The sequence below is a fragment of the Leptonotus elevatus genome, chromosome 1 (assembly GCF_054856555.1).
Source record: "Leptonotus elevatus isolate MCC_2025b chromosome 1, RoL_Lele_1.0, whole genome shotgun sequence".
NCBI classification, from domain to species: Eukaryota; Metazoa; Chordata; class Actinopteri; order Syngnathiformes; family Syngnathidae; genus Leptonotus; species Leptonotus elevatus.
Genome location: NC_141239.1, coordinates 35,965,485 through 35,985,459, shown reverse-complemented (window position 1 = coordinate 35,985,459; position 19,975 = coordinate 35,965,485). Strand labels below are relative to the sequence as shown.

The 19,975-nt window shown below is 39.7% G+C and overlaps 2 protein-coding genes across 2 annotated transcripts; both read right to left on the bottom strand.

Annotated features, from left to right (window-relative positions):
- Positions 1–639: 639 nt before the first annotated feature.
- On the bottom strand, positions 640–6,541 carry urod (uroporphyrinogen decarboxylase). The gene is made up of 10 exons (XM_086077650.1): positions 6,376–6,541; positions 5,415–5,527; positions 5,234–5,313; positions 4,555–4,617; positions 2,840–3,037; positions 2,606–2,767; positions 2,354–2,488; positions 1,929–2,029; positions 1,095–1,161; positions 640–876 (listed from the first exon to the last, which is right to left on the bottom strand). The coding sequence occupies exons 1-10, from the start codon at positions 6,534–6,536 to the stop codon at positions 712–714; spliced, it is 1,245 nt and encodes a 414-aa protein (XP_085933776.1). The 5' UTR covers positions 6,537–6,541; the 3' UTR covers positions 640–711.
- Positions 6,542–8,251: 1,710 nt separating this feature from the next.
- Positions 8,252–19,174, bottom strand: lyn (LYN proto-oncogene, Src family tyrosine kinase). Its single transcript, XM_086095431.1, has 13 exons — positions 19,006–19,174; positions 16,704–16,780; positions 16,595–16,637; positions 15,389–15,494; positions 15,190–15,288; positions 13,517–13,620; positions 13,245–13,394; positions 12,961–13,113; positions 10,598–10,780; positions 10,310–10,386; positions 9,982–10,135; positions 9,540–9,671; positions 8,252–8,941 (listed from the first exon to the last, which is right to left on the bottom strand). Exons 2-13 carry the CDS (start codon positions 16,773–16,775, stop codon positions 8,739–8,741), a joined length of 1,476 nt encoding a protein of 491 aa, XP_085951557.1. The 5' UTR covers positions 16,776–16,780; positions 19,006–19,174; the 3' UTR covers positions 8,252–8,738.
- Between the last annotated feature and the right edge of the window lie 801 nt (positions 19,175–19,975).

The window sequence follows — 19,975 nt, the reverse complement described above, 5'->3', positions numbered from 1 at the left end:
ATGGCATTTTCTGATGAAACGGGAATAAATTAAGAGAATTGCTGAAAGAAAGGGACACGCTCCTGTGAAAACCTCACATGCCAAGTTAAATATAGAGAACAGTTAACAGATATCATTGTTGACGTTGCTTCACACCATGAAAATAAATGAATCCTCATTCCTGTGCAGTAACAAAATAAATCAAATTGAAGCAGCGCTCTGCCCCCCCCACACACACGCCCATAAAAAGTGATTCCATAGTGACAATTCCCCCGCTGCAACTCTTTTGGCCAACCTTGCGTTTGTCACCAAAGCTGCTTTTAAGATGATGCGCTTTGATTGAATCTGTTACAGCTTAAAGCTTTATCTCCGCTTGTATTTCTGAGCTCTTGAGGGTACTTGGAAGAGTACCATTGCGCCATTAATACCAATGTCATGTCTTTGGACATGAACGTGTTTGCCATCTACACGTACTTGCGGGAATGGGGTCATCCCATTCAAAATCCAAACACATAATCCACTCCCACCAGATTGATACATTTGAGATTAATAGAAAATCTTGCCTTAGAAAGCCATTTGTTGATACTCAAAAGCGACATTGGACGGGGAGATGGTGACTTAATGTATAGATTCTGTAGTGTACAATTGAAATATTGTCACTGTTTTCTATTTATTTATTTCAGTTTCTTACAAAATAAAATCATTCCAACATTTGACATTCCTGATTGCCGTCTACATTTTCTTGACCATCTGTTTTGAGTGTTGGTGCACAGCCTCCACGAAGGCGCCCACATTCTCTGGGTCCATGTCGGGATAAAGACCGTGGCCCAGATTGGCAATATAGCCTCTGGTGCCAAAACCTTCCAGCATGTTCTTCACGATGTCTGAAATTCGTTCCTAAAAAAAGGGGGGGGGGGGGGGGGAGAAGCAAACAGAACAAACGGAGCTCAACCAAGGTTCAAATGGCCTATTTTTTAATTTCCTTTTCTAGTTCAGGGATGCAGTGTTTTAGTTTCACATGCTGTGGGTGTGGCTGGATTTTCTCATGAATAAAATACGCACACACACACACAAAAGAAGTAAACACAAGATCCAAAAGCAGGCTTGTTTGTTACCTTGGGAGCATAAAGCGCACACGGGTCCATGTTTCCCTGAAGGCTAACCTTTCCTCCTGTCCGCTCCCTGAATTGAGAAAACACATACACACAGTGTTACTCATTCAAATGCAAATACATCAGACGTTTCAAAAAAATTCAACCTCTTACAAATTCATGTTTTTAAAGGCGATTTATGGACAAATATGACTGCACTACCCCTCGTCGTCATGGCAACAAAATCATTTGGCCCAGCTGTAGGGCTGTCACTAATGAATCTTTTTAGAATCGATTATCCGACCTCCAAGCTCCGTCAGCTCCGCTTTGCAGTAATGCCATAAAATAGTTTTTCCTTTTTAGCTTAACGCGATCCCGGTTCATCAGCAACAAATGTCCGTGCGGAAACACAAAAGTAGTCACACATATGGTTGATAAAGTACATTTTGGAGGTGGAAGTTTTTGTATTGATCAATTTTTGTTCCCACCCCCACCTCAGCCCTCAATCTTAATTGTATGACATTAGAGCCATTACACTTTTGTTTAGTTACATTACATTCCAACTATATCATGTATTAGGGAGGGGGTGCCTTGCTCAAGGTCACTTTGACGGTAGTCAGAAAGCAGACCTGCAACATCTACAAGTACCTTCCTTATGTGCGTCTATGGCAGGATTGGAACCATGACCTTTAGTTCTAACAGATGAGCTATGCGCTTCTTACTGGTAAACAAGTTAACCATTACAACTGCAAGTTCCGCAAGTTTGTCGTCAAACATCACATCCTGACTTTCCTGCTTCTGTTCACCAAACAGTACGCTGGTTAAATAATTACAAGTGTGTGTGTGTGTGTGTGTTACCGTGCTGAGCGTGGGTCCATGGTCCAGTCAAGCCCGACCACTTCATAATGAGACTGAGACAGGGCTTCCAGAGCGTAATGAGCATCCTTTGCAAAAACAATCTACGCACACACATAAAGTTAAGACTGATCCATTTGGAGAAACCTCCTGAGGGTGCAACTCGTTGTTGGTGCAATGCTGCCATCTATTGGCTACAAAGCATAACAATGACAGTGTGGGGAATTCTTAATGAAGCCTCTTGGGAAATAGAAACAAAGCAATGCAACCAATAATGTAGATAATTAAAACATAAGAAAAGAGAGAATAATACATCTCACTGAATATAAAGGATGAAAATATTTGATCAAAACAAACATCATTAGTTGCTTATCGTAGTTGACAATAACAGTCTTGATATGTGTGTGTGTGTGTGTGCGTTCTCTCACCATGGGAACTTCCTGTCGTGCTTCCTTGAGCTTCTCCTTAACGCGGCGAGCGATATCGTGAAGGTAAGGTAGAGAGAATGCTTGAAACTCCGCCGGCCCCAAGATGCCGGCGTGGGACTCAAACACCTGCAGAGCCTGAACAAGATTGTGACGGGCGAGTCTCGGAGTCAGATCTTTGACACGACAAATTTCGGGACGATTTTCTCTTCTCCGCTGACCATCGTCGTACTGTATCTGTAGCTAAGGTCTAACCTGCGCTCCGGCTGCCACCTGGCCCAGCAGGTAATCGACTATCACATCGGTGAGCATCTTCAGCAGCATGTGGCTGGCCTCCGGATGTCGATAGAGCCAACGCTTGGCCTTGGAGTGCGTGTTGGAGCCGCCGCCTTCTATCATATAAGACATGAGCGTCCACTGTTAAGGGAATGCAAACGGGTTAATGAGAGCAATTGGCGAGAATTCGGCGCTTGAAATCGGAAAGCTCACCGGCGCGCCGGTGAATCCGATCAGCGGCACTTTGCCTTCGATCTTGTGTCTGGTCAGTGTGATGGCTTGGAAAACGTAACCCAGTTCTTTGGCTACGTCCACTTTCACACGCAGACGCTGCAGGTCTTCGGGCTCCTTCAGGGGCTCTGGGAATGTGGGACCTTTGCCTGGCACCATCTGGACATCCATACCCATTGCCTGAAGAGTTGAAGGGAAAGATAATGAAAAGACAAATGGAGCTATGCAATCTACAAGCTTACAACCATCCATTTGAGATCAATCCCGTATTCATCCGCTTGTGAATAACAGCCACCTAATGCCAATCATCAGGGGAAACATTAGTTGGGTTTCCATTCCATCCACCCATTTTTATTCTAATTTTCATGACATGCGAAAATAAAATTGAAATGAAACGCAAAAAATAAAAATAAAAAGGCCCAAAATTCGCTAAAAAGTTTTTTACTCTTACTTTTTTGTCTTTCACGACAGTCAGATTACCCGATTAATTTGTTCTGTGTCGTGGACCGGACGTGTAGTCACACTACAAGTCCGAACCAGACAAGACACCACCCGATCATGGTGTGCTGTAATGCCAACAGCGCCGCGTCAGCACTGGTTGTCGGGGAGGCGGAACAAGAAAGGCAGGAAGGGTGCGTTTGTATGAATGGAGCACGCCGTGCCGTTCCGTTCCGTTCCGTCTTCAATTCCGCTTATCCGGGGTCGGGTTGCGGGGGCAGCAGCTTTAGCAGGGAAGCCCAGACTTCCCTCTCCCCAGCCACTTCAGCCAGTTCCTCCGACGGGATCCCAAGGTGTTCCCAAGCCAGCCGTGAGACGTAGTCTCTCCAGCGTGTCCTGGGTCGTCCCCGGGGCCTCCCGCCGGTAGGACATGCCCGGAACACCTCCCCAGGGAGGCGCCCAAGAGGCATTCGAACCAGATGCCCGAGCAACCTCAACTGGTTCCTCTCAACGTTCCTCACGCCGTGCCAATCTGCATAAACGTGAGCGCATTGCTCTCGCTCCCTGCTCAGTAGTTATTAAAAACTGAAATATTATATTGTGTTGGATAATTTGTGTAATTTATACTGCTTAAATATTTATTCGTATTTGACTTGTTTTAGTACAGTGCATTTGATACGCGCATTCACTCCGAACCGCCCTTCGAGGGGGAGAAAAGCCCACTATGCCTTGGTCAGACGACAAGAAAACAGCCCGACCGACGTGTCACAGACAAACGGGGCATGTCGTGAACGATTTTGAGTTGTCTTTGGTTTCAGCAGGGTAACAACATGGCGTCCATGTGTCATGTGACCAGCAGTTGACCAATCAGTGTAGTACTCTCCGCCGTGATTGGTCAACTGCTGGTCACATAACATATGGACGCCATGTTGTTACCCTGCTGAAACCGAGTTGGCCAAACGCTCTCTATCAAAGGCTCTGTGAATTTCGAATCGCTACAGCCACCTGTGGCCAAAAAATGAAACTGCACGTACACAAAGTGCACATGATGTCACATCCGCAGAGAGAGGACGGGAAATTCAAACCCCAATCCAGTCTGAAAGCTATTGGACAACTATTACAAATTGATACTACTTGCAGAAGTACCCATTGTGAACAGCTAAGGTGTCCATCTGATCATGAGAAGATGCTTGAGTGATCAATTGTCAAATAAAAGATATTTTTGGGCAAATTGCTACACAGAGAAGCTTTAAGCATACCTGTGGCACAACAAGGATGTCCGAAAAAATGATGGCAGCATCAAATGGAAAACGCCTCAGAGGCTAAAAGAAAGAAAAATAGAAACAGTTAAACCTAAATAATAACAATAATCCAACAACAATAATGATGCATAAATACATACTAATTTTAAGTCTGGAAAAGTGACTCGGCTTTATTTATTCAAGTCATGAAGAAACAAGAAATTAAATAAGAAACAAGAGTAGTTCAGCAAAATTAATTCTACTCACGTCAGAATTAATTAAAATAAATTCATTTATTTAGGGGCATTTGATAAATAGGGTCCACTTCCACAAAGGGGAGGTGCTGCTTGCCCGCCATTGGCCCAGCAGTATATGGGGCGGAGTTAACTGTCACTCACTTGTAATGGAGAGGTCAGCCCACTCAAAAAGGTTAATTTCAGCAAGATAATAAATAAGTTGAGCAAATAAGTATGCATTAATTTTTGATACTTTGACTTAGGTACAAAAACCATGACAGCAACATGTTTTTTTAAACATTTGGGAACAACGCATCATTTGTTTTTCCTTTAAAAGTGTGTTTTCTGTGTATATATTTTGCATCAAATGTCACTTAATCAGCAAGAGGAAGCTTAAAAATGGAGTAAAACTTAAAAGTTAAGAAATAATTCATGCGACGAAGCAAACAGCAAAGCCATACCTGCAATGTGAGCTCACAGCAGGCGTCTGGCGATTTGCATGTTTCAAAAAAGTCCTTACCGGCCCTGAACTCACGAAACTCTGCAAACGAGACAAAATGTTCGTAAATCACAATGGCTGCTGCACAGTTAACCAGCTGTCTGGTTGGTTAGTTTAATAGACCAGCAAAGTGCTCCCAGTACCAGGTAGGTATCTTCCAGCTTGTCTCATACACCAGACGGGGACATGCTCGGTTTGTTCACCTCGAGCCGCTCGGAGGAATGTGTCATTCTGGAGTTGGGGGAAGTCTTCAGGGCTGGAGGGAACATCGGCATATTGAAACTACAAAATTAGCTAATATATTGTTTTGTTTTTTTATAGAAAGCTTTTGAGCCATTGCCTGTTAATGTGTCACAGTCAAGTTCTGTTATCTAAACTAGATGTGTCCTACTCCCCAGTGGTGGCGAGGATAGATAAGACCTGCGAGCACCTTATCACCTCACAGCACCATCGAGACAGTTGAATAAAAGGAAATGGAATTTGTAATGTAACGCATCCCTACATTCCACTAAATAAAACAAACCAGCGTGCCTCTTATTATGACCAACCTTTATTTAACTAGGGATGTTCCATCGAAGTTAAAAATCTCTTTTTCAAGGGAATCCTTTCCAAGAGGCAGCAAAAAGTTACAGTTTTAACATGATTTAAAATTACATAGAAAATATCTAAAACAGAGATTAAGGAGGCCGTCTCAAGTGGTCTCAGACTGAATTTAAAGTCATTCAATGAGATAAGTTCTGATCTGTTCATAAACAACAATGAATACAATATGGTTATAGTATTATTACTGGGGAACCATGTTTTCATCTTGTTTGAATGAATTAGAAAGAAGGAATGTTTGAAACAATATAGTAATAACATATATATATTTTTAATCCTAATGATAATTACACTTACTACAATGTAAATACTCATCTTAAAACTATACGCCTCCAACTGTGACTGTTAACGATTTTGACAGGTTTATCAAATATAAACATGCTGGAAACAAATCATGCTTTCATAACAGTGAAAGCAGACTTGGTTTCATAACGCCACTGACAGCTAAAGGCTAACGCGATAGCATCGCTGCATTAACAGTACAATACGAACCGGACTACTCACATGATTAATTCGCCCTTGCTCATGTCGGCCAAACTGAGGAACAGACGAGCCTTCTTTTGGAAGATGTCAACTGAGACATACACCACTTCGACTAACACTTCAACCAGCTTCCACAGAACTGTCACTGAGTCACTCACAGGGCGCGGCCATCTTGGAGCCATGTGACCACACCGGAACTTTCATAAATTTCAAAATAAAACAAAGTCTTGTCCCAAATGTTCACAGGATTTCTCACGATTTTCTAGTTTCCTCCCACGTTCCATTCGTGTTAGGTTAATTTAACGACTCTAAAATTGTTCATAGAGTGATGTGTGTTGTTCTGAGGTTGTAGGTTTAAATCTTAGTTTGGGCCATCTTGCGTGAAGTTTTGTAACTTCTCCCTGCTCTTGCATCGGCACCTATTGATACTGATTTAAATTCACTTTAATAATAATTGCAGTGACTTTAGACTAGAGAGCAGAAAACTTTACATATATGACAGCTAGCTGTTTTTAAGCTTTCCCATGGGACCATTATGCACACGGGACTTCATAACAGCCAAAAGAATGACGGCTAAGTGTTATTCTACTTAATTACAATCATTGGTCCGTATCACTTATGTCGCATACATAATCAAATCACAGTGCTTCCAAATTCAAAAACCTCAATAAGAGATATTTGTCAGGCACAATAAATATACATTACAGCAAGGATCATCACCTTGTTTGGAAAATGAGAGGTATTTCTTGAGTACTGATTAATGCAGGGCTAGCAGTTTGATACACAAATTGTCGTTCATTATGTTATTAATAATTAGTGATGATCATCTATGTGAAGACACCGATTATGTTAATGATTTAACAAGTTAGGAAACAGATACATATGAATATATAACACTTTGTAGAAATATCTGCAAGTGTTTACATTTTCCAATGATCTTTTGAACACTATTACTAGGAAATCAATGTTCAAGTACATCAAGTATTTTTAATGATGCAAATTTTATTAGCCTGACTTATGTGCAGGCAGTGTGCAGGGTTTAGTTCCCACTCAGTGGTGTAGTCTGCCTTTAGCTTAAACTCAGCTGGGATACACTCTCCAGCACCCTACAACCCTAAATGGGGAAGTTATTACTGAAAATGAAATGGATTGTGTAAATTGTATAGTCGTGAGAAGCAGTTCAGATGATGGATGGATGGATGGCTCACCATGATATTTGAGACATAAATAATAGTGCAAACAAAATACAATAACACAGAGTATACAAATCATCACACAACAAACACGACTTGAAAAATATTTTCATGCTTTCTAGTTTTGAGTCCTCCTTTGGTTAAATGCAGCTTTAGCACTCAAGTAACAGTATTTCAAAAAGACAATTAAGGCTTACAAGGGCTTTAAAAGGGAAGCAGAAGTACTTCAATATGAAGCAGGTGATGCACTTGACTGGCCAATGGCACATGCAAATTAAGCACCCTAACAAGAATTTAGAGGAAAAAAAAATCAGTTGCAATGTCAGTATTTTTTGCAGTTGAGATGTCAGTTCAAGTGGAAGTCAACCTTTAACATTTCTTGACAATAATATGTTATATGTGACCTCACTATTCTAAACATGACATTCTTATTAATATTAAATTTTTGGAATATGAGTTAAGCAGCAAAAGCCATCCGTTTTTCTCCATCTCAGGGGGCGGCCATTTTGCCACTTGCTGTGGACTGAAGATGACATCAATGTAGCTCAGGGCTCAGGAAACAATCCATCAGAGCTCACCTATTTTCTGAAGCTGCGCTGTGATTGGTTGTTACCTGAAACCTGAGCAACATTGATGCCATCTTTAGTCGACAGCAAGTGACAAACAAAATGGCCGCCCCCTGAGATGGAGAAAAAACGGCTGGATTTCGGATCATAACTCATATTCCACAAATGTAATATTAATCACAATACTAGTGGGGCTGTATTGAACATATTATTGTAAAACAAAATGGGGTTGACTTCCTCTTTAAAAAGTGAAACCGTGTGATGTTTTCACTCAGGTTTAGCAATACAAAAACTACAAAATGCATTTGGGCCCATTAACACCTATTTAGATTTGTATGTGTGACACCAATTGAATATATTTGACTTCATACATTTTCAAATTCAATTTCTACTCTATGCATTTCTGTGCGGGTTCATTTTCAATTTTGGCATCATAGCCAATATCAATTTAAATGACCAAAAAAAAAAAAAAAAACTAAAGTAGAGCAATATAATTATTATAGTGTCAAGTAGGCATTTTCCACGAGTAACTTTCATAAATACACCACAAAGACTCACTCCAGTCAACATGTGGAACAAAAATAACCATTTCGATGTGCTGAAGAATATATTCGACAATTTGCCTCTAAAGTTGTTGCTCATACTGTCCCTCGGTGGAAGTATAATAGTCATCCAGGACGCTCTGCATGTAATCAAAAGTGGGCCTGTCATTCGGCGCGCTATTCCAGCAGGACATCATGATGGTGTACAATTCAGCGGGACAGTTGTCGGGGCAGGGCATCCGGTAGCCGCGCTGCACACAGGACATCACTTCCGCTTTTGTCATCCCTGAACAAAAAGGCAAGGTTAAATGCAGTTCTCCTGGTCTTGTTTTTTTTTTTAAAGTGCTCTAATAAAGTTGAGTTGAGTTATTAAGGCAGGAGGTAGTATTTATATACTGTAATGTCACAAGCAACAGGAAGGAACGCAGATGATTATTTCTCCTCCTGGCCCCACTGCGTTTCTATAGTGTCGTCTTTATTTAAGTCAGTACCACTTCACCGCATAATTCACGTTGGTAAACAAACAATACGAAACACATGTAATCATACAGGCAAATATTATATTTATCTTGATGCACTTAATATACTGTACACCAAGCTCATATAAATAATACATGCTAGTGTATGTACGCTATTAGGGAGGATATATGAGTGAATAGAGTTAGCTCCAATATGCTGAATGTATTATTTAGTATGTAAGATGGATACATTGGTGCAAAGTAAACATACACATATGTAGACGTATTTGGGTCACGCTGAGAACAACAAGCAAAGTATAATCGTAATAGTGTGCCTCACATTGTCATAGAATGATCATAGCATAACAACGACAACAATAACAATAGTAGTAGTAATAATAATAATATTTATTAATCCCTGTTCACCTGGGTACGGCATTTTCCCAAGTGTAATAAGCTCGTAGAGCAGAACTCCAAAGGACCACATGTCTGACTTGATAGTGAAGGAGCTATAGTTGATGGCCTCAGGGGCGGTCCACTTGATAGGGAATTTAGTTCCTGTGGATGACAAACACACGCACTACAATGCATCGTTTTAATCAAGATATTGATTATTTCTTGCTAAACTTAATCATAATCAATTTAATTTCATATTCCAGCAATATTTATATTCTGTGCAGTATTGCTAGATGCTAGATGGCAAAGGTGATTTAGCGTCAGACTATGAAGCACTAAAAAGAGTGTCGGTACATTTAACTGTGAACTGGCTGGTATTCTGTTTGGCCGGAAATACCACGCAGAGGGACTTACTGACAGAAAAAGCAACAAACAACTGATGAAACAACACAAAAGTCACACACGCACACACCCTCTTTGGCGGTGTACTCATCATCACTTATGACTCTCGCCAGTCCAAAATCTGCAATTTTACAGAGAAGGCTCTCCGACACGAGAACATTTGCTGCTCTCAGGTCTCTGTGGATGTATTTCTTCCTTTCTATGTATGCCATGCCTTCTGCAATCTGCAATGGATTGAGGAGGAAAACCGTTAAAGAAGAGAGAGAGAGAGAGAGAGAGAGAGAGAGAGAGAGAGAGAGAGAGAGAGAGAGAGAGAGAGAGAGAGAGAGAGAGAGAGAGAGAGAGAGAGAGAGACAGAGAGAGAGACAGAGAGAGAGACAGATCTGTGTGAGGATCACCTGTGCTGCAAAATCAATGAGTTTGGGCAATTGCAGTTTGCAGCCTGTGTCACTTTTGAGGAAATCTAGCAGGCTCCCTAATGTCCAGAGAAGAGGGGGAAAAAATCTGAAATTGTAAATCTGAAATTTCCGATTCAGGAATATTCATGATGAATAATACAATCCCATAGAGAAGAGCGGTAACATGTGGCTTGTGATGCTAACTAGCTTCACCTAGAAGTGAAAACACATTTATGTATGTCACCTTTTTAACATAGCATAACATAACAATGTGTACCAAGCGCATACCATTTGCCATGAATTCAGTGATGATGTATATTGGCTGCGTCTTTGTCACGACCGCGTAGAGACGCACAAGTCTGTCATGCTGTAGCGTCTTCATGATGTTTGCTTCTTCCATAAAGGCGTCCACTGTCATGGTGCCGGGTTTCAGCGTCTTCACCGCCACTTTGGTTGTGTTGTTGTAGTAAGCTGATGAGGAAGACAGCAAAAAACGGGAAAGTCATGAAAAATGAAGGAAATGCGCTGTTGAAAGGTTGTTGTTGTTTTTGTTTTTTTGCGGGGGGGGGGGGGGGGGCAGCAGCTATTTGATGAAATCTCGATGTATAAAGAGTAAGTAAAGAAAATAGATAACTTTATTTATATAATCAAAGCATATTACGAAGTGAGCACGTTGTGAGACGGGGCAGCAGAGTGCAACCGCTCCTTCGACGCAATCGACGAGTGTGTTCCAAAATTAGAAACAGCGTCGCGGAACCTCCGTTGAATGAGCTGCTCTGGACGCTCGCAAATATCTTGCCTCGAATAACGGCAAAAATATGCAGGGAAGTAATGCAGCACGTCGGAATTTCATGTTTTCTTCAATTTCCAGGTTTCGTTAAGCGTTCAGCCCTCGTAATTTTTGTCCAATGGGAGCACAGATCGATTCGTCACGCTGGTTGACGTGATTACGCAATATAGTCCGCTTGCAAAAAGCACAGTGAACCGCACCAAATGAAAAATAACATAATAAAGTCCGCTTTTGGTCTACACAACGGCGTATTAGGGTCACATATAAATATATATTTTTAGAGGGCGAATTTGCGAGTTTTTTCTCGTAAATTTGCGAGTTTTTTCTCATAATACACATAGCGTAGCTATAGTCTAATCATGTGAGGATTCGTTGGTGGTTAATGGGACGTGCATAAAATGTTTATAAAACGAAAAGGCAGGATGGAGTCGGATTAATTCTTAAATTTAAACTTTTCTCGTCATTCACCGCAGCTAGAGCGACAACACTTCCTGATCGCCTATCAGCTGAATAACACTATCCAATCAGATGCTAGCATACCATAGGTAAATGCAAGTGAATGACGGAGAGCAGCAGATTCGACACATCAATTTGGATACTTGTACATAAAAATACCAAAATGTATGAATGTGTAAATAATAATTCTGGAAACATAAATGTACAAATATACATTTTAACAAATTAACTTCAATGCTTGATCGTCCGGGTGTGGACCTTCACAAAGCGAGTAAAGTCTTTTTCGCTTTCCAGTGGCGGTACACAAGGCTTCAAAGAGCGAATGCTTAACATGATATGGTTAATCTATGCTAAAGCAATTAGGCTACTATCTCCTTATTTGGAAACCCGACCAAAAAGTGTTGGCACAAACAGTCGAGTAGTACGCTACGTGTATTTTATTTATATATATATATATATATATATATATATATATATATATATATATATACGTGGCCCTAATACGCCGTCGTAGGTCTGGACCAAACAAGCAGACTTAAGAACTTTTCTGGTCTGAATACACTCATAGACAAATTGATACTGCAATTAATTCTGTTCAATCGGACTTCCACTTTTGTTTCAGTCAGTCTCATTTACTGTCCTTCATCACGTGTCCTTTGTTGGGATATGTTGTCTTGACGTTTGTGGTGGTAAAGCGCGGACTTTTTTTCTTTTCTTGCAACACTGTATTTTTGTTTGCTTTGTTTAAAATAAAATAATGAATAAATAATACTTTTTAACTCATTCACTGCCATTGACATTGTTAACAAGAGTATGAAAACGATTAATTACAATAAAAAAACATTTAATCGCCTGACTCCTTCCCTGAATTTTTAATAATCTTTTCTTTTTTTTATTCATTCACTGCCATTGACGGCTATAAACGTCAAAAATTCATTTGAACTATTTCTATTAGTTAAACATTTTTTCCACTTTTGTTAAGAGTATGAAAACCTAGAGTTTTTTATATTGTACATTTAGTGAAGTCATGCGATTAATTACAATTTAAAAAATTAATCGCCCGACACCCTGAATTATTTTTTTTTTTAATTTTTTAAAATGAATTTAAGTTAGTGAATGAGTTAAAGGGCATTCTGTATGCCTGCCTTGCCTTATCTGGCTCCCTACCTGTGCTTTTTCCAATTCAAAAACAACAAACCCCTCATATGCGGTGTTATTTATGCTTATTAATGAGTTTAAATAATCAGGCTCTTTGAGCAATCTTAATTGACATGAGTTCTGTTGTTTTCATTCTCATTTTAAAGCCACACGACCAGAAGTGAACCCTTTTTTTTTTTAAATTGATCGTAGTGCATTGTAGATGCCGATACTTCTCTTTCCCCTCGTAGTTCCTCTCTGTACTCACCCATCCAGACTTCTCCAAACTGCCCTGCTCCTAGTTTCTTCACCATTGTAATAGATTCCTTGGAAATCTCCCAGGCATCTTTATCCCACGGCTTTTCTGCTTTAGGCTTTACACATGGACGGTCCAGTTTACGACACAGGCCATCTGCTTTGTCTGGAAAATACACAAACATTTACACACAAACATATATAATCGTATTTTTAAGCTAATATTTATGACAAACTACAACACCGATTTATAGATGGCAGCACGCTGATCTTCTTTCGCTCAAAAGTTGTACTCACTATGGTAATGTTTGATCATGGCGCTGATGTCGGGGAAGGAGATCTTAGGAGAGATGTAGAAACCACCATTATCCAGCATCCTGATCTTATAATGTTTGACCGATTCTGTGGCCTGGATGTCAATATCTCGCATGGACAACGAATAACTACCTTGGGAGAGAAAAAACGAAGAGCGGCTTCAAGATTCGAGTCCGACGTTAGAAACGACAATAGTTTGTGAACGTGGGAAATGTGAGTAGAGGTGCCTCTGAGTGGCATTGTGATTTCCATACCTTTTGAAGTTTCACTTTCCCTGATAAGAAAAGCCCCAGGTTTGTTTGCTGGTGCCAGTAGCTGCCTCTCAGCATCTTTTCTGGTAATGTCCTTGAAAAACCACCTGCAAAGGATGACTAGTAAATGTCTGGTTGGGATATAACTTTGTGACAAAGAATTCAATAAAATTAGTAAAAATGCTAAATAATCAAGGGTGGCATGGTATTGCAGTGTTTAGTCTGTCTGCCTGAAGAACGAGATTCTGCATTTTGTTTTTGCTGTCAGCTGTCTCTCAGGCCGACTTCTGTTTTTCGTGTTTCCTTATAGAGGGTGCAGTAAGCTCGGTGGAGTGAAGGAGGTGTGCACCAGGAAAGCGATTTTAACCAAAGTTTGCCAGATTGCTCTGCTTAGTTCGTAAGTTAGGAACTTCCTGTTTACATCCTGGCTTTGTCCACTTTTACTTTGTACTTCACCCTGTAAGATTTACTTAATTTTTTCATCACCGTAAGCCACATGTTTTGTTAGTTTTCATTTCTGTAGTTTGGGTCAGTGGTAATTTCATTGACGAACATTTTTTGTCATATTTTTTTGTTACAAAAACAAAAAAATCAGACAAAAATGAAACTAAAACTAAAATAGAAGCCATTCATTGAGACAATGGCGACAACTAAATTGACTGGCATTTTCGTCAATGACTAAAACAAAAACCACGCAGTGATGACAATTTATGAAAAGAACCACTCAGAAACTGTTCACTACATTTTATTTAATGTTTCCATTCATTGTGCAGCTCCGAGATGAAGCTCAGGCAATTATGCACTTTTCTGTTTAATTGAGGTGAAAACTAAGTTTTATTATTGTCAGTTCAACATGTTTAATTGAAACAAAGTTTAATCAAGACATCGTTGTGTTAAATATGTCTTGCGTGTTAAACTACAGTTACAAATAGGTGTGTTGTTGTCTGTATAAAAGTTGAAGGAAGACATCGACTAACTTGTCGATATAGTAGACTAAAATTGCTCTTTATTTCGTTGACTAAAATTGGATTAAAACTAAAATACAATCAGATGACTAAATTATATTATTAAATTCATTTTAGTCACAGGACCTAAAACTAAATAAAAAATGAACACTTTTGGTGCTCCTGATTGTTTTCCTTGCACAATAGTTATCAGTTAGCACTTTTGTTTCCTGTTTTTGCTCTTTTTGCATTTATCAGTTTGTTTTATTCGTTACTTTAGCCTCGTTCCAGTAGCGCACATCATGCGGTCGCTAGCTGAAGCTATTGTGGTGGTGCAGTTTTCAGTTAAACTTTTTAAAGTTTTTGTTTCCCAGTTTGTGCTTTTTTTTCTATTTAACATTTTTACTTGATACTTAAGGTTTTTGAAATTAGGACTATTAAATGATCTGTACGCTCTGTGCCTGCTTTGGGGTCTCATCTGTCACAAAATATGACAGAATTTCTTAATTGGGGTCTCAGCTCATGCAGGCACTCTTGTGTGGAGTTGTATTTCAGGTGTCCTCGCTATTGCAAAAATATTTATTAACATGTGTTGACTCTGATCACATTGACCGTTAAAATGTTCCTGATATGTTGGCACTCTCATTTAACCACCTGCTAACTGTAACCAAACCATGCCGGCCCTCATGATAATGCAGCAACGTTTGCGCCACAGGCGTGCTGACAACTCACTGCTCTGTTTCCATGGTGTCTGCTTGGGCAACATAATTGGACGGAATGAAGCCCTGTCTGTCCGATGTCAGCGATTTAGCTTTCCACCACTCACCATGTCTGCAAAGAGTATTCAAGTGTTTTAAGTGCAATTGTTGGATCACGGCTCACATAGTAAACAACATGGATGCATTTGTATGCTTCAAGCTCAGAGACTCACTCCTCAAGTATTGTCATCTTTTCTCCTTTGCTGAATCCAAGATCATCAGGATGTACGGCCTCATATGGGTAAAGGGCCACCACTATTTTGCCAATCTTGTTTTGCTCTAATAAAGAGATACAATGTTATTTAAATGTTAGACTTTCTCGTTACTAAGTGAATACATGCGCCTCATTTATTTTGTCAAAAGGGTTCTGGAGTTGGGGTGGAACGTAGGATGTGATTCGCATGTCTGCCACGCAGTCAAAAAGTAAGGGTTTGAATCCCAGCTTTGACCTTTCTGTTATTCTTTTGCATTTTCTCCCCGTGCTTGTTGGTTTTGTTTGGTTGGTTCGAATTGTCCATATCTGTGAACGGCTGAATGTCTATCAGTGCCCTGCGATTGCCTGCTAAATCAGCTTGGATTAGCTATAACTCATCTGTAACCCTGAACAGGATAAGCAATACAAAGTGGATGAATGTGTTGTATAGAATAATATAAGAACTCACACCCGCAGCGGACTTGCCAATTTTATCCTAGTCATCTTTAACTCATTCAATCCCAAAAAAACATATAAATACGTTTTTATTTTTATTTTGTCCGGCACTCCCCAAAACGTATTTATACTTTTTTATGGTTTTTTTTTATGCTAGAGCATAAAGAAGGCTTTGATGCAGCCTCTGAACTGAAGAGGTTGTTTAAAGCAATGGTAGTTATTACAAAAAACGGCCAGCAGGTGGCAGCAGAGTATAAGAGACCAGCCAGGGCCATGTTGCAATGACTTCTGTGTGTTTTCAACAGGCTTATGAATAATGATGAAACTTAGCTAGATTCTAATGCTAATTGCTGCCAAACATAAACAGATACAACGGTACTTTTTTCCTGATGAAAGAAGAGACTCTAATCTTTCTTTAGGTAGGTTCCATGTTTTTATAGCAATAGAATACAATATTCTGTGGGCCTTGCAAAAGCAGTCAAAATCCAATAAAACAGCCGGGAGCAAACGGGGTTGCTTCAGTGAAAATGGCTGGGAGTGAATGAGTTAAAGAACAACATTTTGGGGGTTGAATGGAACTTTGTTACAATGAATATGCTGGATTTGTCTTGCCTAGACATAGTATACATCCTTGACTGTTAACTCTAGTCATACACTTCAGAACTACTTCAGCATATTTTAAAATAAGAACTTAATAAGCCAGAGATGAGAATGGAAATGTAGGACATACCCTCCATCCTTTGAAATACCTGGCCAGGCAACATGAAGTTATTCTGTAACAGCAGGCGCACATGATCAATTGTCTGTCTTCTTTAGGTCATGTTAAATTCATGACATACCGTCTGCTGACTGATCTTCTCCTTGGTGGCCTCGCTCAGCCTGCTCTTCGGTGTGGACTTGATACAGCCCATAATGTCTGCAAGTGAAGAAGTTTATAAAGACTGTTACCTTTTTTTCTTTCGTAACTGTCAACAATGTTTTCATTGGCCTTTGGGGCATAAATGATTGTGCTCCATCGATTTTGCCTCGAAACCACTGACTGCTCTCCTATAACATAACATGGAAAAATAATCCAAGTGATTCTGTTCATCTACATTTCCGCAACTGGTATCAAGCTAGTAATTACATATATTGTATATTTGCTGGTGATGTCTGTAAAATGTGGAGCATTTCTGGTTTTTGGGACATTTTGTAGAAAGTCAGAGAGGTAAACCCAATTCCAATGAAGATGGAACGTTTGTGTTAAACATGAATGAAAAGTGATTTGCAAAACATGTTTTATCTATATTTAATTGAATAAACTACAAAGACAAGATACTTAATGTTCAAAATGTTCAACTATTATTTTTTAGCAAATAATCATTAACTTAGAGATTTATGGCTGCACCACATTCCATAAAATCTGGGACAGGTGGCAAAAAAAGAGTGAGAAAGTGGAGGAATGCTCATCAAACACCTGTTTGGAACATCCCACAGGTGAACAGGCTAATTGGGACAGGTGGGTGCCATGATTGCGTATGAAAGGAGTTTCCCCTGAATTGCTCAGTCATTCACAAGCAAAGATGTGGCAAAGTTCACATCTGCGTGAGAAAATACTCACTTTAAGGACAATGTTGCTCAATGTAAAATTGCAAGAATTTTAAGGATTTCATCATCTACGGTCCATAATATCATCAAAAGGTTCAGAGAATCTGGAGAAATCAGTGCATGTAAGCAGCAAGGCCGCAAACCAACATTGAATGCTCATGACCTTTGATCTGTCAGGGCGGCACTGCATCAAAAAAACAAAAACATAATTGTGTTAAGGATATCACCACATAGGTTCAGGAACACTTCAGAAACCCAATGTCAGTAAATACATTTTGGTGCTACATCCTTAAGTGCAACTTAAACTCTTTAAACTATGCAAAACAAAAAGTCATTTATCAAAACCCAGAAACGTCGCCGATTTATCTAGGCCTGAGCTCAACTAAGACGGACTGATGCAAAGTGGAAAAGTGTTCTGTGGTCTGACGAGTCCACATTTCAAATTGTTTTTGGAAATTGTGGACGTCGTGCCCTCTGGGCCAAATAGGAAAAGAACCATCCGGACTCTTATGGATCCAAAGTTCAAAAGCCAATGGCATGGGTAACTTACACATCTGGGAGGGCACCACTAATGCTGAAAGCTACATACACAGGTCTTGAAAAAACTCATGCTGCAATCCAAATAACGTCTTTTTTCATGCATACCCCTGCTTATTTCAGCAAGACGACGCCAAACCACATTCTGCACGGTTACATCAGCGTGGCTTCGTAGTAAGATTGCGGATACTAGACTGGCCTGCCTGCAGTCCAGACCTGTCTCCCATTGAAAATTATGAAGTTTAAAATATGGAGAACCCCGCCCTGACTGTTGAACAACTGAAGCTCTACATCAAGCAAGAATAGGAAATAATTCCACCTACAAAGCTTCAACAATTAATGTTCTCAGTTCCCACGCATTTTTTGAATGTTGTTAAAAGAAAAGATGATGCAACACATACAATTCTAAGTTAATGATTATTTGCTAAAAACATGAAAGTTGATCAGTTTGAACATTAAATATCTTGTTTTTGTAGTGTATTCAATTAAACAGAGGTTAGACATGATTTGCAAATCATTGTATCGTTTTTATTTATGTTCAACACGTCATCGCATTATTGTTGTGCTTTGTTGGGTCACACGCCTCACGTTGTATTTTGAACTTGAGAGTCAGCTAACAAAACAGCCTGAAAAGGAGGATCTGAATAGATTAGGAGGCTGCGCACGTGCACACGACATGCTACACGATGACCAACATTCAACAACTTCCTCTTTTAGCAATGGCATATGTCAAAGCCAGTAGTGAAAACTGAGAGGGGACAGGAAGAGTCTTCAACTTAGATACAACAGTTTCTCTTGAAGGATAAACCCTAAAAAGAAATAAAGGCTACAAATTTAAAAGGCCACTATCACATAGAAAAATGTGTCTCTCGGAGAGAAAGGTGAATAATTTAAAAGTAGCCCAAAAAAATAGGACAACATCTTTCCAAGGCATATCCCCTAATAATTCAGCCATGATTGCGCACAATGACCCAATGTGGGTTGTTTTTCCTCACACGTCACACACATCGTCCTTACCGCTTGATGTGTGAGCACGCCGTTAATCCGCTGTGAAGACGTTGACTGGTCCTCAAGATGTGCTGCGAGCGTTTCCACCTGCCTGGCCCACTCGCTCAACTATGCCGCTGGCGTTGATCTCAGCAGGTCAGCCCCCAGAATGAGGAACTTCACAAAAACGGGTTCGGTTTTTTTCTTCCTCGTTGAAACTTCCTGGTACAATTGTCTAATCATTATTTGCATAATCAGCAACGCACACACATACACACAGTATAAGTGCACGGCGACAACCACAAATGGCTTTTGGAACTTCAGTATTGTATACTTAGCTGCCACTAATCATATTAACGTTGTCAAAATTTTGCCATTTTTAGAGAAGCATCTTTATTAGGATATCTGCATTATTTTTACTCTAGATTTGTACTTGTGACCTTTACAAGGCAGGGTGGGGTCATATAGTTATTATTATTAATATTATTAATAATACTAATACATTATAAAAGGGTACAAGTTTGAAGACTTTTGTTTTCATAAATGTTTTATATTTTTTGGGGGTGACAATTTAGTGGCAATAGCAAAATTAACATTGCTTATACATGCCACAAGATGGTGCCAAAACATTACTTTTTTTTTTTTTAGATAGGGTTTTGGCCTGCCTAATTGAAGGTTCTCCCCTTGCTCCTTGACGCCAAGATGCCTTAGGAGGGCCCCAAAGCACTTTTTATTTAAATTGGACAGGGCTTTGATGCCATCTTGTGGCATCGTAGACCAATTCCAAAACATCAAGTAGGCAAGTTTATCACTGAATAATGGTAGGGACAAAAAATAAAAATCAGTGAATAGGTGCATTTGATAGTAGAAAATCCCACATTTCTCTGTGTTATAGAAATGATAATAAATAATTTTCATAATTTTAATGGTGTATCAAATTTGTTGATGGGAAGCAGCACAGTGAAACGCCACTGCCAATGCAATGTCATTTATTTTACTT

Coding starts and splice junctions, on each gene's coding strand:
- urod (XM_086077650.1), bottom strand. CDS start 6,536: ATGGCTCCAAGATGGCCGCGCCCTGTGAGTGACTCAGTGACAGTTCTG. Junction 3,038..4,554: donor ACATCCTTGTTGTGCCACAG/GTATGCTTAAAG, acceptor TCAACTCTTCAG/GCAATGGGTATGGATGTCCA. Junction 1,162..1,928: donor ATGGACCCACGCTCAGCACG/GTAACACACACA, acceptor TTCTCAATTCAG/GGAGCGGACAGGAGGAAAGG.
- lyn (XM_086095431.1), bottom strand. CDS start 16,775: ATGGGCTGTATCAAGTCCACACCGAAGAGCAGGCTGAGCGAGGCCACC. Junction 10,781..12,960: donor GTTTGGAGAAGTCTGGATGG/GTGAGTACAGAG, acceptor CTTCCTCATCAG/CTTACTACAACAACACAACC. Junction 10,136..10,309: donor TCATTGATTTTGCAGCACAG/GTGATCCTCACA, acceptor AATCCATTGCAG/ATTGCAGAAGGCATGGCATA.